This window comes from Manis pentadactyla, chromosome X (genome assembly GCF_030020395.1).
Source record: "Manis pentadactyla isolate mManPen7 chromosome X, mManPen7.hap1, whole genome shotgun sequence".
In the NCBI taxonomy this organism is placed as follows: Eukaryota; Metazoa; Chordata; class Mammalia; order Pholidota; family Manidae; genus Manis; species Manis pentadactyla.
The window spans coordinates 55,822,914-55,840,227 of record NC_080038.1 but is presented as its reverse complement, the minus strand read 5'-3'; the positions used below and the strand labels follow the sequence as shown (position 1 = coordinate 55,840,227).

Sequence of the window (17,314 nt, the reverse complement as noted above, 5' to 3'; positions counted from 1 at the left end):
TCTATAGCATCCACTAGGTTTGATAAAGAGCAGAACTGCTCTTGAAAGAGATGATTTGGGCAGGAGAGTAGAGGCTGAATTGGGGAGAGAGAGCAGCACAAGAGACTAAGTAATGAATGATAACGATCAGAGATGATGAGGAAATGATTCAAGGTACTGGCAGCGGGGAGAGGGGAAGAATACTTAGAGACATTAAGGAGGGAAAGTCGTGAGAACTTGGAGACTGGCTAGCAGCAAGGTAAGGGAAAGGCAAGACATGGCTATCTCCTTGGTTTTTGGCTAGTTCTTTGTGTAATATTCCTAAAGTCAGGGGATTCAGGGGAAGGAAGAAGCTGGCAAGATGGGGAGAAGATTATTTCGATTTTGGACTTAGTAAGTTTGAGGTTCTTTCTCGAGAAATATTTAGGAGATATCCAGAAGGCAATTGGAGATTCATGTCTGGAGTTCAGGAGAGCTATTTGGGGGTCATCAGCTGAGAGTTCTAAGCTCTATACAGGCAAGGGCCTGTGTCTGTTTTGTTTCCCACTGATGTCCAATAACTTGGTTGAAAGGAGATGCATCAGTGTGTAATGTAGGTGGTAGTTCAAGCCTTGAGAATGGATGGGTCCGCCATTCATTGTAAGTGATTAGAACCCCAAGAGACCATGGCCTTAATAACTGGATGAAGAAGAGCCTGGGCAGGAAGAGAGGATAACCATATGGGTCATGTGGATGGTGTTCCCAAGGCAACAGGAACATTTCAGGAAGATGGAAGACATCAATGGAGTCAAGAGGGAGAGAACTCAAGAGTTAAGATAAAGACAGAAAACTGGTCATGATGTTTAGCAACAAGTTGGGCATTTGTTTATATTCACAAGAAGTTCCAGCTTCCCATGGGATGATGAGGGTAAAAGCCAGGCTACAGTGAGTTGAAGGGTAGATACTGAAGTAGAGACAGCATATGATTGTACATTAAAAGCCAAGGAGAAAGATTCTTACTGCTTACATTAGGGTACTGTCTTGATCACCAGTATCTGTCTATCTGTCTCAACATAATCCAGAAGAGTGGCTTTCAAATTATTTTTACCTTTATCTGCAATAAGAAATACATTTTACATTATAATCTACATTTATATTCATATATAACTGAAACATAAGCTTCATTAAACAGTATTTACCCTATGCAGACATTTCATATAAATGGAATGAAAGGCCTTCTGTGACTGGCTTCTTTCACTTAGCATAGTATTTCCAAAGTTCATCTATATTGTAGTGAGTAACAGTACTTCATTCCTTTTCATGGCTGAATAATATTCCATTGCATGGATACACTACTTTGTTTATTCATTCACCAGCTGATGGACATTTAAGTTGTTTCCATCTTTTGGATGCTATGAATAATGCCTTATGAATGTTCATGTACAAGATATTGTGTGGAAATGTTTTAATTTCTCTTAGGTATATACCTAGGAGTGGAATTGTTGGGTTAAATGGTAATGCTATGTTTAACTTTTTGAGGAATTGCCAGATTGTTTTCCAAAATGGCTTTATCATTTTACATTCCCAACAACAGTGTTATGATGTTGCAATTTTTTCCATATCTTCCCCAACATGTTATCTAGCTTTTAAAAATTATAGCCATCCTGGTGGTGTAAAGTGGTATCTCATTACAAATAATGCTGTAGTAAATATCACACATTTGCTTTGCATTTTTCTGAAGGCAGATATGTTAAGCATCTTTTCATGTGTTTATTGATCATTTTTTTGGATAAATGTTAATTCAGATCCTTGACCAATTTTTTGATTGGGTTTTTTTTTTATAATTGAGTTGTAAGAGCTCTGTACATATTCTAGATAAAAGTTCCTTGTCTGATATATAATTTGAAAATATTTTCTTCAATTCTGTGGTTCTCTTTTCATACTCTTGATAGTGTCCTTTGAGGAAGCACAAGCTTTTAATGTTGATGAAATCCAGTTTATATGTATTTTTTCTTTTGTTGCTTGTGCTTTTCATGTCACATATAAGAAACCATTGCCAAATTCGTAGTCACAAAGATGTACCCATATTCCCTCCCATTTTGTTAAATTTAGCTACAAATATTATCACATCAAAACAGTAGTGATACTTTAATATCCTCAAATATTCAGTCTGCTCAAATTTCTAGTTGTTTCATAAATGTCATAAATGTGTATGCATGACACATGCACAAGTTCCACCTGAGTCACCCAATCTTTTTCATTCCTATGTATTTACTAAAGGACCAGATCATTGGTCCTGTAGTTTCCTATAGTCTGTATCCCTCAATTGATGTTTAACATCTTTTCTGTCTTCTGTGTGTTCTATAAATTGATGTTAGATCTAGAAACTTGGTCTGATTCAGGGTTTTTTGTTGTTTTGACATGAATCATTCATAGGTGGTGTTGGAACCAAAACTTTTAAAGTGGGGACTTAACCTTTGAGTTTTATTCTATCTTTTTTTTTGAGTTTTATTCTATCTTATAGGGCCAGGGGGCATTTTGTTTATGACATGCACTCATTCAGAACTTCCAGTCATCTAGCTAAGATGGGTGTCTGTCCTAGACTCAAAGATTTCTAGAGATTAGAAAGCAATTCACATTTGTCTTAGAGTCTATAGTAAGCTAGGAGTTACAGAACTTAATTTGTTCTATTCCTGGCTAATCCAGCTTCTTGCCCCCTCTCCACCAATATCTGTCTGTTCACTTTTACAGTCTTGGAATGTAAGAGTAAGAAGGGTCCTTAGAGATTTTCTATGTAAGGGAGTTCTGAGTTTTTGAGGGGCCTGCTGAAATTATAAGTATTTTTCTGAAGTGAGGGTTAGGAGGTTTCAGTGAATTCTCAGATAGTTCTAAGCCCTCCTGTGACAGAAGGGAGACTGAGGCCCATAGAAGGGTAAGGAGTTACCCAAAGTCATAGAACAAGCTTGAGGTAGGGCTCAGAGTAAATCTGAAACCTCCTGGTCTCCAGGTTCAGAGCGTTTTTCTTAGTTCCAGACAGTGATTACAAACAGATTGCAAGTTTTGTAGAGGCTGTTCTACAGAAAAGCTGGCTTCTCTTGGTAGTACCCAGCATGCTAGAAGACTGCAAGCTGTCACAATCTAAAGAAACCATAAATAGGAAAGGAAATTTGATCTGCGAGTGCCAGGGATATCAGAGAAAGCCAAATAGAGTCGGATTTGGATAATTTGTAGTGTGTCCTGGAGGTTCCTTCTACAGCACAGGTTTGCTGAATTTGTATAGCTAACTGTGACTTACCTGTAAGTAAATATTTACACAGTGGCCAAAAAGGAACCTTTGCTTCTGCCTTGGCCCAGGCTCCAAAGCGGCGGCCAAGGCACGCCTCCTCCCCACCTACCTATCCCTTTTCTTTAAAATACCTTTTTCCTCTGCCCGGTCTTTTTTCCTTGCACTCCCTCACCCTTCTCTTTATCATAACCTCTACCTCACCTCCCTCCTTCTCAGGGTCTTCCCTTCATTCACTTCACCCTTCCTTCCTGCCACGCCCTCTCTCCTCCTCCCACTTCTGTTTGCGTCCTCCCTCTTTTCCAATCCTTCATCTCCCCTCCTCCCTCTCCCCCTACATCTCCTTCAATCCACCCCCAACAAGCTCTCCACCCCCACGCCAAATCTGGCAGTAGGCAACTTCCTTCAGCTAGTCAAGATGGAGCGAGACGCCTCGGGGAGCCTTGGGCTCTCCGATTGGCTGCAGTGGCTAGCTCGCAGGCTCAAATCCCGCCCTCCAGCGAGTAAACGGGCCCGTTGCTGCGCCTGCTATTGGCCAGCTGGCCTGTCCGCTTCGGCTCGCTTCACGCAGGCGCCCACGGTAGCTCGGTGAATAAAAACGCAGCTTCTGGGCTGGAGAGGGTGGGGAGAGGAGAGGGAGAGAGCCAGCGAGGCCGGCCTCGAATGAGTTGCTGGCAGCCGGAAGCCCCGCGAGGAGAGCAGACCAGCTAGGAAAGCAAGGGAACTAAAGGGAGTAGGGGAGACCGAGACTGACCGGTAGCCAGGCAGGCAGGCAGACGGACCCACGCCCGGATAAACAGACCGAACAGGCGCCGGAGAACCTCGCACTGGTTCCTCCCGCCATTCCCTTTGAAAGCCAGTATTTTGCCTCTTCTGTGGCGCCCGAGAGAGAATGCTGGACTCTGCGGACTTAAGCGCAAGCTAAGATTTTTCAGCTAGGGAAGAAGATCAGCTCAGTCTTGAGAAGGGGGGAAGCAAGCTTCCCTGTCTCCACCCCTCCCCCTTGCCCCCCTTACCAAACTCGGGCGCCAAACCCAGCCCTTCCCTAACCACCCGACTTCCTCCTCTCCTTTCTAGCATGGTAGCTGTATGGACAGTCTGACAGAACAGAGACTGACATCTCCCAATCTGCCGGCCCCCCACCTGGAACACTACAGTGTTCTGCATTGCACCATGACCCTGGATGTGCAAACTGTAGTCGTTTTTGCCGTGATTGTAGTTCTCCTGCTTGTCAATGTCATACTCATGTTTTTCCTGGGAACGCGCTGAATGGAGTCCAGCCACCTGAGCTGTTGCGAACTCTCGCTTTGATTTCATCCCGAGAACCACCGAGAAAAAAATAAATCGAGAGACAGAAACAGGGAAAGAGAGGGAGAAAAAGAAAGCTTTCTTAATCGGGGGGAAAACGTTTTGAGCTTCAACATGGCCTCGCTGTGATATGTATGACGTTGGTATATTATCTCTCCCTAAATCTTTTGTCATGTCTGTCTTTTAAGTATGCTTGTTAGTATAGCTGCTTATTGCTTGGGTAAAATTTGTTCACAAAGAAATGCTTTCTATTTAAGTGCATGTGTGTGCATTCTCCATCTACGGTGACGTCTTTAAACAGTGGCTTTGCTGTTTGTGTTGTCAACTGCTTTTCTTGAAAATTACCTTTAAATTCCATCTGGGAATTGTAGTCAGAATTTCTCTCTTGCCATCAGGAGTGCATTGGGTTTGCTTGGGGGCGAGGGGAGGTTTTGGGAAGAGCATGATGATTTTTGGCATTTTAGGAAGTCTTGTACTGGATGTTTAGAGAGAAAAAATTGATACAAGGAATTAATTTCGGGAAAATAATTCTTTAGTCTTTAATGAGGAGTAAGAATTTGAGAAGTGAAGTGGTGGGGTTCGTTGAGCTGGCAGTTGGTGACTGTGTCCTTTGAATCTCAATTTTCTGTCTAGAGTTCACAGTTTCCAGTTTGGAAAGAAGCCACCTTTAAAACATTTCTTAAAACATTGAATGTCAGTTTCTTTGGAATCATGTACTCATACATTAAAACCAGCCTCTTATCTTTATGAATTGGCAAGAGAAGACATTGATAAGAGTTGTTTGGATTTCTTTTCCCAAAGATTGTACCACTGGATTTGAGTCTGGGAATTTTCTGTGTGTCCTCCAAACAACAGCCAGCTCTTTACCCACCTTGGGAATAGTAGTATTTGCATATGCCTCTTTGAGGTAATCTCATTTGCAATCATGTTCCTGAACTACATTTTAAATAGAACTTGCTAGCACTTAGGAGAAAGTGGTGGTTTTTGCTTGCTTCCTTGTTTGATTTTTAAGATCAGAGGTCTCTAACTGAAAAATTTCCATGACAAAATGAAAGTATGTATCTTGCTAAATTGTGTTTTGAGCATCCTCCACACAAAAAAAAGTCTGTATGGAATAGGATGAGAGCTCAGGAAAACATGAGTTAGAAGCAACATTCCAGTTTGACAAATATTTGCATGTCTGTATTAGATGGTAGTGATGGCGGTCACTGTTATTATTGCTATTGTTAATATTTTTATATTTCTCTTTCCTCTGAGAAAGCTCTTGGCAAAGCCAGGAAAAAAGTCTCTTATGCCAGTGTGCATAATAATTGTCCATCCCCCTCCCTCCCACTCCCCCCATTGTAGGTAGGCAGGTCTTCCTCATTCCATTGCTTATCTGACTTGAAATAATGCCATTTCTAGTTCATGTAGCAATTAGGGCACATACAAGTCCACACACATGTTTCCCCTACTCCATGTGGGCGGCCGCTCATGTGTGATGTGCAAACTGCTGGCATTGTGCTGTCAAGTTCCATATCCTGTTGTTCAATCTCTTTGGAAATGACTGTGATGGGAGAGGGGCTATGAAGGGGGCTCTTGAAATTGTCCTGAACTCAGGACCTGAAGAGTATTATTTAATGGCATGAGAAGAGGTTTTGAGCCTTAAGGTGCGTTCTTGTTGACTTGGTGTGGGTGAGAAGCTGATATTTTAGTTGGTTGTTGCATGGTTGTAAGGATAATCTGGGAAGTTTGCTGGATTGATTCTTTGATTCTTATAAAATTTACTCTTTGGTTCCTTTGTGAGGGCCTCCTGGTTTGAATTGAGGCCTTGTTTCTTTGCAAAAAGAATCTGGTAAGTGCACCCCCCACCCATCCACACACACCACCACCACCCACCTCCCCCACCTTAGCTCCAGTGGTGTTATCTAAAGTAAGCTTACGTTTTGACTGTGCACTTTTTGAGACAGCTTTGGATAGTGAGGAAAGGCTCTAGGTTGAGCAGCTACATACAGACCCAGGTTTTCTCTGTTCAGGGGCTGTTTGACATTAAGTAATGTTTTTTCCTCTTTAGTGGGTTTGGTATTCCCTGTAACATTGGCATTTGGCGAAGGTTGGACCATGTGACCTCTAAGTTCTTGCATTCTGTTATTTTGGGTTCCATAAGCACTTGAAATCAGAGAGGATGAACTGGAAAGACAAATGAAAAGGATTATGAAATCCTAATTAAGGGATGATGGGAGGTGGGGTGAAGGTTGCTGGTATTTGGAGAAGGTTAAGTTTTACTTAAGATACTTTTTTACCTAGTTATGTGGGAAGAAAACTGGACTACAGCAATGGAGTGTTTTTTGCTTTTCTTTTCTGCCCTAGGGGAGAAAGGTTCTCTAAGGCTAGTCTTTGAGCCAAGATTATGACAAAGTAGTGTCATGAAATACCATAGCCTTCCCCTCTGGTTGCCTGACAGACCCTTGCCAGAAAGCCTTTGGGAATGTTTGTGTGTAGGGTGTGTGGCAGTATGTTCCTGGGTGTGTGTACATGCCTTTCTCTGTGTGTGTGTATGGGGGAGGATGCACATTCCTGAATATGAATGGGGGTTGGTTGTACTAGGAATGAAGAAAAACAGCAGGGTTCTGAATGGCCTCCTTGTGCTAGGGCCTGTAAGGATTTGACTGGTGCTAGGATGGTTGGGTGTTTTCCCAACTAGTTCCCACCCCACAAACCCTCAGGCTAAAGAGGTAGCTTGAGTAAGCCCTTCCATCAGTAATTTAGCTGGTGAAATGGGTAAGCATTTTTCAAATTTAACTCATCTCTAGGCAAATAAGGGAATGTTACTAGCCAGATGGCAGGCCACCCTAGAGCAGCTAAAAGGGAGTTTGGGGAGTAGAGAAATAAACTTGGCAGTGTGACTTTTACTTGTGTGAATCCTAAAGGCTTGGCATTTCTCCTTCAGACTTTTGAGGGTATGCAAAAAAGAGAAAAGAGTGGGAGAAAATGAAAAAAAAAATGTAGTCCAAAGGAGTGGAACCATCTACATTTTGACTTCTTTTTTTTTCTTCCCTCTCCTGCCTCTTCCCTTTGTCTTCCCCCATCTCCCTTCCCTCCCTCCACTCGCACAGCCTCTTTCCCTCCCCTGCTCCTATAAGTGGGTAAGAACGAAGAAAAGAGGACTTTTCCTCTCTAATTTGTCCCAGCTTTACCCAAGTAAGTTCCTTGTTCCCTTTCCTCCTCTCTGACCCCTTTGGATAGAGGATAAGCTTTTGTTACTAGGAGGGGCAAAATTCTAGCCCAAGAATTTTGGCTCCCAGCCCCCTGCCAAGGGATTCTGGAAATGCCCTCAACCAGTATCCTAGCAACCTCTGCATCATTCAGCTCCAGTGGAGCTCCAGAACCCACCCTTTAAGGTCCAGGCACTAACACCTCTGGGAAAAGAGAACTGGAACCCAACAGGACTTGGAGAGATGCTTTTGGGGAGAAGACAAAGAGCAAGATCCCCACTGACTGCAAATGCCTAGAAACATCCACCGAAGGCATACAGAGCCTAGCCTCATTGCAGCCATAGGGTCTCTTTATTGGAAGGCCCCTGGGTTCAATTCCCTTTCCAGTCACTGACTTCTTTTTAAGATCAACTGTGCCATTTCACAGCTCAGCTTTAGTGCATGGAGGTCTGCAGGCCCTGGAAAAAAATTTTTGTTCACCCTGACTTTTGGTTGAGGCAGCGAGGAGGTGAAAGGACAGTGTTGTGGGAGCAGACTAAGCAGTGTTTTTCCTCCACTGAGACAGCCTATGTCTGTTAGAACCTGCAATATATACTTGTATAGTATGCCTCAATTTTGTTTGTGGCTTAGGGAATCCTGCCCAGCCCAGCTGCCGTGTGGAATTTGAGGGGTTTTGTTTCTATGTCCTTGGTCTCTGAGTAGCTTTGGACTGACTGGGAAGGCTGAGCAAATTTGGGAGGGCCAGTTTGATTGTGGCGTTGGTGAATACAGCTTGGGCCCTGGCTCAGATTTTCTCATCCACTTGAACTTGTGTGTGTTAAGCTAGGGAGCTGAAGAATCCCAGTGAGCCTGTGATGAGGTGCTCTTCTGCCTTGTGGTGTGACCCAGATTGAGAGTGCTTTGCTATGATTAGAGGGCACACTCTGGCAGTTGCAGGGATGGTCCCAAAGCATGTTCTCTTCCTAGCTTTTGTCTGCTATCTTGGCCTCTGCTCCCTTTGGCCTGTGGAGTGCTTGCTCTGGACAGGGACATGACTGGGAATTGAGCCTATTCTCCCCAGATTGCCTTCTCAGAAGACTTCTCACAAAGCACATAGATCCAACCCCAGGGGCTTTGCCCCAAGAAGGGGGATGTAGATGGGAAAACTTATACTTACTAGCTCTTATATCTAGCTCTAATTTGTTCTAGGCCAACTGAATCTTTGGCTTTCCAGGAATCCTTGATCAAAGCTTAGCTCTTCTGATATCTGCACAGAGTGTCTCCTATTAGGTGCATCTAGCTCTCAAGACTATTTAGTTAATTGTGCTTTTCCCTGGCACCGAAGTACAAAGTGGAAAAACTAGAAGGGGTAAGGGCTTAGAAGATAGAAAAGATTTGGGAAACAATCCAGTAATGACAATACTCATAAAATCTTGTCAGTACGTGGGCCTGTAGAATTTACAAAGAAATTTCACATCCTTTCTAATTTTGTTTATTACATCAGACTTGTGAAGTGGGTAAGAATGATTGTTACCTCTAGTTTTACAGAAAAGTAAAGGTCAGACATACTCGTGGTATGGGAGTGAATTTGCCTTTCAAATGGAAAGGGGGGTGAGTCAGTTTATCATTCTTAGCTAGTGTGAAGCTGAATGAAGTCAGGTGGAGAGGGAGGTGTGTGAGGCACCTCTGAAGTCACACCAGCTTCCTCAGCTACTGGCTTACATTTTTAGTGCTTTTTCATGCCTTTAATTTTGTAAAGCAGTTTTACGCAGCATTCTTTGTTCAATAAAATGCTGCCTTTTTATCTTGAATATACATCAAAGAGTTCTTTATTATGAAAATTCCCTATTTGGGATCTTCAAAGAGATTTGGTGAAGCCTAAAATATAGAATATTTTGAAGGAACTGCAATTTTCATACAATTGTTCTTCCTTTTGATGCACTCTTATTTTTCTACATTTCTTTAAAAATGTGCTGCCCAGAACTGGTCATGCAACTCCAGATGCCACCTGATCAGAATCAAGTACAAAGGGAGTTTGATCCGTCTGTGAACTATCCAATAATGCAGCCTTCTACTGGTTCTCAGTCCTCACTGAACATTCAGATTAGTTGGGAAGTTTTTAATACCCATGCCAGGTCCTCACTCTGAGAGATTCTGATTTAACTGAAATGGGATAGGCCCCAGCAGCTTTCTTTTTTATTTTAAATTTAAGACTCCCCAAGGTGAATCAAAAGTGCAGCCAGTGTTACCTTCCTCTGTATTAGCCTTTTGGGCTGTAGGCTCAAACACTTTGCTGTCTAGTCCATTCCTCTACTTTCTTGTGAAATTGGTCTTTTGAACCAAAACTGAGGCCTTTCTGAACCAAATCCATTAAATTTTATTTTGTTTGGTTGGTCCATTATTCTAGATTTTTATGGGCTTTTAGAATTTTTCTTCATATTGTGCAATAAATTATCAGTGCCTTCTAGCATTGTATCAGTTAAACTTTATTTCCTTTGGTTGGTCTATTCTAGCTTTTTGGGGGTTTAATTCTTTTCCTTCATGCCATGAAACAGATTAGCAATTTCTTCTCCATTGCATCATTTGAAAACTGAATATCATTCAAGTTGTTGATTCAAAGAAGTGTTCAATACAATGGGGTTAATAATGCTAGCTCCTCTGGCATCTCATTAGAATGGAGCCTGTTAATTTTTGTGTACATCTGGTCAACCAGTGCAGAATCCACTGGGCTCTACCATCATCTATTCTACCAATGTATTAATGAGGATAATGTGACATGATAGATTTGTTGTATGCTTTGTAGACAACAAATGTGTCAAAATATATACTAGGTTTAGTAGCAATCATCTACCATGCCAATGACCCCATCAGTAAAAGGAGTATGAGTCACTTGGCATTTCTGGTAAATCCTGTTTCAGGCTCTAGGGTTCCTTGTTTTCTTCCGATACCCATAAACTGTATGTTTCTTAATTGGGTCCAGAATTTGTCTCAGAGTCAGGGCCACAACTGTAGATTTTGTGTACCACTTTCTTTTCCTCTCTTTGGAAAAGCAGGACATCACAGATTTAACTTTAACACAGAATATATTTGGTTTTCACAGAGTTTAGGAAACTCTTTGCACATGTTTCCCTTGGTTGGCTGAATTGTGTCCATTAACCCAGTGGTTCTCAGCTCTGAATGCACATTGGAATCACCTGGGGAGTTAGCAAGACTAACAACCATTCTGAGAAACTCTGGCGAGGATCTAGTGAGGCCCTAGCATAGATATTTTTTTAAAAGCTCCCTGAGGTGACAGGCATGTTCAGCCAGGGATGAGAATGACTGCTATGTTAAAAGGAAATTTCAGCTCAGCCTGACTCTGTCTTACTGCACGTGTCACTAGGCAGGTTTTGCAGATGGTGAAACTTTATTGTAGGATTATGGGGGGCTTGATGAATTCTAGGGGCTTGTGCCCACTCTAAAAAGGAGGACTCAACCCCACAGAGTGAGTAGGCTGGGGACCTGTTTGGATTTTAAACTATCATCTGTGAGATGGTTTGAACACTTCAGGGAAAAAAAGTCAGTTCTTATGCTTTTGCTATAACAGTGGGGAAGATTCCATCCATTTGCTGGGTGGCCTTGGGAAAATTACTTCTCCTCTCTAAAATTTGGTTTCCTCAACTGCAAAATAAGGTTAGGTGAATTAGACAGCTTCAAAGATTTCTTGTAGCTCTAATGATCTCAACTTACTTTGTGATTAATACTAATGATCAAAATGATGAAGAATGTTGTTATTCAAAATGAGCAGGTAAGCCAAAAATCCCTTTTAGAGGGTTGGAATTTATAGGGTAATTTTGGTGGTAATAGACATGCCTTCCTAATTATATTTGGCTTAGGTTTCTTCTAGAACTGAACTACAGGTTATATTCATTGAGCACACACTGGCTGCTCAACAGGGAAGGGAGACCTACAGTAACTAAGCTGAGTAGCAGTGGGATTCAAGTTTGGGATTTAGCATTCGTTAAAGAGACATGTTTCATGGATAATTAATTGCTCTCATAGATAAAATGCCAGCCTCATAGATCTGGGAAAGCCTAGATGGGGGCTTGCTGCTTTGACAGCTCAGAGCCCCTTCCTGCAATGTTTTAAGTAGCCATTTATTTAGTTAATACTGCTAGTACTGTTAATGAGAATTTCAACAGATAAAATTCCCTAGTTATTTCATTGCTTCCTCCCCCAAACTTGGAAGCAGTTGAGGAAACAGAGGTACAGAGAGATTAAGCAACTTACTCAAAGTCACACAGTCAGAAAGTGGTAGTCCCCTGGCCTAGAACTCAGGACTTTTGACACCACATCCAGCAGTTCTTCCAGTGTAGCCTGCATAGTGGACTCTGTGGTCAGAATATGGTCATGACTTTTTGAAAATTGAAGGAATTCCACAGGCATAGAGCAGAACTCAGGAGGAAACTTTGAAGAAAGAAACAAAGGTGGGGAAGAAAAGGAAAGTGTAAGGGAGGGATATATCTGAAGTCAGTTCTTTCTTGTCCTTGTCATTCCTCTGTGCTAGTTTGAGGCCCCTGACAAAGAATTTGGCATTTGGCCTTTGAGCTTCCAGGTCAAGAGTTTGTAGCAGAGAAGAAAGTGTTGTGCATGTATGGGAGAGGAACAGCATATGGAAAGTAGACCTTCAGTGTGAGGAAAACAGATAAAAAACACTGGAAATGGTCTTGGGACTCCTGGGAGCAAGCTGTGGCTCTATCCCTACCTTTCTGCTAGAGTGCGATCAAGGCCCTTCCCCACTAGGCCTCAGGTCCCATGGCACTAAAATAAGGAGTGGATTCAATAGAATAACCATGTTCTCAAATGAAATTTGAAACAGAAGCTTCTTGATAAAACAGGAAAAAGCAGAACTAGTCTGGATGAGATAGGCCTGGAACAGTGGTAGAGGACAGAGTCTAGAGTTTCACATAACCATCTTGCCAATGCAGACCTTAGTCATTAGGGAAATTGGAGTTAGGAGAGTAGAGGATGGCTCTTCTCAGCTCAGCCAGACAGCTTGGAAGATATGACAACCTTGGATGGGGGAGGGGGATCTTTATTTTAAGTGGCCAGAATTCACAGAGAATCACATAGGGGCAGGGATTAGAGTACATTGTAGATCTACAGCATGCCTCTCCCCTTCTTATTTTACAAATGAGAAAACTAAGGCACTGAAGGGGAAGGGGCTTGTCCAAAGTTGCAACGATGGGCCTGGGATCTTAACTCCTCATATCAGGCTCCTGTCTCCTGTAACCTGCTACTTCTGCTATAGGGTGCTGGCTCTGTGCTCTCTTGGCTAGATCAGAGACCTGAAGGCCCTCTCAGGTTTGGTTGGAGAAAACAAGCTGACAGAGAGGCTGGGAGCACAAGAGTATTATGTAACTTTCTAGAGGGAATAGGCCTTTCAGTAGCCCATGGAATGCCAGGCAGTGAGTTAGGGGTGGGGGGAGCACAGAATCTCCTGAAGACTATATTAGTTCTTCTGAGGCAGGGAGCCTCTGGATGCAACCTGTGCTGAGGGCCATCCACCCTTAGGGCCCAGAGGAGGCTGGCACTGCACATCCATAGCCAGCTCTGGGAATGGTTCTGACAGCTCTGATCTCTCTGCCTGCTTGTCTTCAATGGCGAGGGGAGGGAGGGAAGCTGTGCACCTCCATGCCCAGCTGGCTCTGCAGGAAGGATATGCTAAGAACCCACCCCCACCCCCTCAAAGTGTGGTGCCTAAAGGCAGCAGCTACTTTTAGCTGTACTTCCCACAGACTCTCCTCCACCCACTCTCTTCCTTCTTCTTCCCTCTGTGAACCCTGCTGGTTGGCAGGAGGGCTGGGCAGTGGGTGCTTTGGCATTGAGAAAGAGGCATGGGAGAACCAAGCATCTCTGGGAGAGGCTCTGATAGATTTGGCATGGTAGGGGGCTCAGAAGACAGGCAAAATGATGAGACTGCTTTGTGCTTAGGGCCCAAAGGGAGTGGAGGGATTCATTTATTTGCTTTGTACCTTCAATCACCTTAGGTGCTTATCTTGAGAATCTAGATTGAACTGCCCAGGAAGGCTCAGGAAGGTTTATTGGACAGAGCATTTCACAGACATTTCTACTTGGATTTAGAGAAAATCAACTAGGGCTAGTGGATGCTTGCTTGATTCTTGGATCTGCCTCTTGAATATTGAGTTAAACTTGTCACTGGATTTTGCATGTCTCACTTTATCTTCTCTAAGGCCCTGTGAAGTATGTAGGGCAAAGGTTATCTTCATTTTACAGGTGAGAAAAATGAGGATCAAAGACTTAACTGTCATATAGCACTTGATCTGGGCTCAAGCTCTGGAAGTTTCAGTGCCATTTAAAGTCATTTCAGATAACTATATCTTTTAGAAATGGGGTGTTACAGCTGTCCTGAGTCTAATTCCCTCATTGTAGAAGTAGTTCCAGAAAGAGAAAGGACTCACCCAAGGAAACACAGTATGTTTGTAGTAGTACTGGAGCTAGAACATTGCTTTGCAAAGATGTTAAGTTCTTGGACCTTTGAGATTTGCAAGCTACTCTTTGTCTTTTGGGGGTAGTGATGGAAACCTGTATGGTGTGATAGAAAAAAAAAAGGGCCACTGAACTAGTAGTTTGTAATTTTTTAGCTCTGATCTTGGGCACATCACTTAGCTCAGGTTGGTTTTCTTTTCTGTTAATTGGGACTGATAACCCCTAAGAACTCTCTGAGGCTGAAATCTCTGGGTGACTGCTGCAGTGGAGGGGTCTGATACTTGGTAGGACTTCTGTAATGGTTTTGTGAATGAAAGATACACATGAATAAAGAGGGGCTGCAAATATAAAGTAGTCACTGGGTGACCTTGAACAAATCCCATTGTTTTGTGCCTTGTTTTTCTTTGTCATACATGAAGAACTCACTTTTATTTCCCTCTCTTGAAGGACAGAAGCCCTATGACCTGGCCCATGTCTTGAGTCCTTAGTAGGAAACTGGGATTTTTTAAAGATTCATTTACCCCAGCTCTGTCCCCCCAACCCAGCCACACATATGTTGCTATGAATAGAAGATTAGCTTTCTTTTTCATCATCTCCTGCAAAGCTAAAAGGGAAGCTTGGAAGAAAGCCAAAGTTAATTTGTGTTTTTCTTTAGTGCCTTCTCAAGTCCATCAAGCCAGAACCATCTAGGCACTTGGTAACTAAAAACCAATTCTTGGTCCCCAGGTACTTAGCTAGGATTTGTGATGAGCATTACTGCATTTACATGATATGCTTAAGAATTGTGACAGAAATTGCAGGCTTTTGACAAATGACCTACTTAGAACAAATCTATGCCTTTCACCTTTATTTGCATCATTTTGTTTGGAAAATTCTCATTGTGTGGGGGCAAGGTGAGAAGATAAGGACTAGTGTATAGTCTTCTGTTCCTGCCACATTGGTCTTTTCCCCACAACTCTTTGAGATGAGTGAGGCCAGGATTAGTTTCCCATTTTGTGACTAAGGAAATAGAAACTCAGAGAATTGCTTTCATTGACTTAGATCAGTACTGCCTCTTAAAAGCGGCGGTGTGCTGGAAAGAGCTTAGTGTATATGGTTAGCTCTCATCAACCTAACCCATGCCAAATGGTCTTGGGCAAGGGGTTCATTCTAAAGATGCCTTTTGCACTTTGCTTCTTTCTAGGTCTTCTTTTAAAAGTTTGTCAGGATAGCAGAGAAAACTAGGCAGATGCCAATAGATAACTCTGGCTAGGATGATGTTGAACCACTAACTGGCAATTCAGATATATCTATTTGACCTATGATAAATCTGCTTAGATATCATATCACCCAGGGATTCATGAGAGGCCTTGCCAAATGTAGAAGAGTGGCCCTAGATTCTATGGCCCTTCATGCCCTGTTTGGAGGTTTTCCCTATAGATTTATTTGGTCTTGTTCTTAAAGACTAGGCCTTGAGCCTAAAAGCTGTCTCATTACCATCTCTAGTCCCCACAGTCATCTCAAAATGGGGAAGAATGTTTTGGATAAACTGCATCTCATTTTGCCTGAGCTTTGGTGAAGATTGTATGCTTTTGGGACTTTATCCATTTTATTCCATGTAGCTCAGGCCACTGGGAAAATGAGTGTGGAATGACAGGTATAGGGAAGCGACCAGTACCTTGCTCAGGGATAGAGGGGAATCTAGCTAGGAAGAAGCATCTGTAGATGCTAATCTACATGCACATATCTATGCACTGTATTTTTGTTGTTGTGGTGGTGGTTGTGGTAGTGGTTGTAGGGACCAGAGTTAGTCCATGGCACATAAACTGAAAAGTCACTGGATGAGAATAAAAAAGAACTCATAAGATCATTGGGCCCACTCCCTCACAGTACTACTGGGGAAACTTGAGTGCTAGGGAGACGCAAGGACTTGCCCAAAAGTTTCAGGGTTGGTTCTTGACCTTTGTTCCATCTCTCTCTTCAGCTCTTGGCTGCTGGAACTCTTTGTTGTGAGGCCGCTTGGATAAATGGAGTGGTGGCTAAACCTCTTGGGCAAAGTACCTAAGGCCAGCACATTCAGGAAGTGACAGAGATGAAAGTTGAACCCAGGTCCTTTGACCTGCTTAGGAGCAGATTGACCCAGGTGTTGTAGAGTAATACTGTTAAAAACAAATGGTGGAGGAGAAAATTGATTTAACCTTGCTGTCTGTCCTTGCCCTCTTCTCATACCCTCACATGCACACACACTATAGATCACATGTGATGCACAGTTACACTCAGACACATGTGGAGTATATTTGGGATTCACATGGGATGCGTGTGTGGGGTACACTTTCATACTGATGCTTTTGGAACACACACGTTCAGTTAAACCTGGAGTATACTCACAGTTGCATGGACTTGGCATAGGTAGGATATACACTATGCAAATTGTGTGTGTGGACAGGCGTGGATGAATATAAAACACAACTGCACACCCAGATACACATAGTGTACACTGAGATGCACAGTCAGATAAGCTCCTACCCCTAGGACACACACTCTATCCCTGAGCTACATACTTCTAAGGACTTACTTGGACAAACAACCCTTTGCCCATGAGACAAATTTGAACACACGTATTGTATGCACTCACCTGCCCTACACATTCCAATGGGACACACTCAGGTGCAGAACATGTACTACCCAGCTGTCCCAGTCTTCCAAGTGGGCATTACAGGGCACTGACTCCATCTGGTGGACCTCTGTCAGTTTGCTCCAGCATCCCCTTCCTTTATCCCTGAAATTAGGCTTTGGAGGGCAGTGAGCTCAGAAATAAAATGGATACACAAGGTGGTATGTATTACAGTAGGCCTTGCAAAGCAAGTAAAACTTAGAACCATGCCCATAGACATTGAGTTAACAGGCAGATGGAGAAGACTGTAGAAGATAAATTGACACTGATCATTATAGAAAGCTTGAGCCTGCTGCTCCATCCCCCAGTCGACTTGTAAAGCTTTATGGAATATAACTGTGAAATAATGTCCTAAAAAACCTAAGGTATTTAAATATTAAAGTTTGTTTTTCTTGGGAATATAGTAACATCTTAGACCAGAGCAAGTATATCTAAATTGTGGGTGGGAAG

At 42.8% G+C, this 17,314-nt stretch overlaps 2 protein-coding genes across 12 annotated transcripts in view; both read left to right on the top strand.

Annotated features, from left to right (window-relative positions):
- The window catches only part of ARHGEF9 (Cdc42 guanine nucleotide exchange factor 9), a 426,451-nt gene that overhangs the window by 267,765 nt on the left and 141,372 nt on the right, over positions 1–17,314 (top strand). For 2 of the 11 annotated variants that reach the window (XM_036892736.2, XM_036892729.2), the window contains exon 1: positions 4,665–4,688. The exons of 6 other annotated variants lie outside the window; for them this stretch is intronic. In XM_036892736.2, coding sequence (XP_036748631.1) covers positions 4,680–4,688 — 9 coding nt within the window. In that variant the 5' untranslated portion in view covers positions 4,665–4,679. Of the gene's footprint in view, positions 1–4,560; positions 4,693–7,707; positions 7,730–17,314 lie in introns of those variants that run through there. 3 more of the 11 variants (XM_036892731.2, XM_036892728.2, XM_036892733.2) reach the window with 3 other exon arrangements.
- Positions 3,864–4,518, top strand: LOC130681967 (uncharacterized). Its single transcript, XM_057495891.1, has one exon. The coding sequence runs from the start codon at positions 4,331–4,333 to the stop codon at positions 4,508–4,510; it is 180 nt and encodes a 59-aa protein (XP_057351874.1). The 5' UTR covers positions 3,864–4,330; the 3' UTR covers positions 4,511–4,518.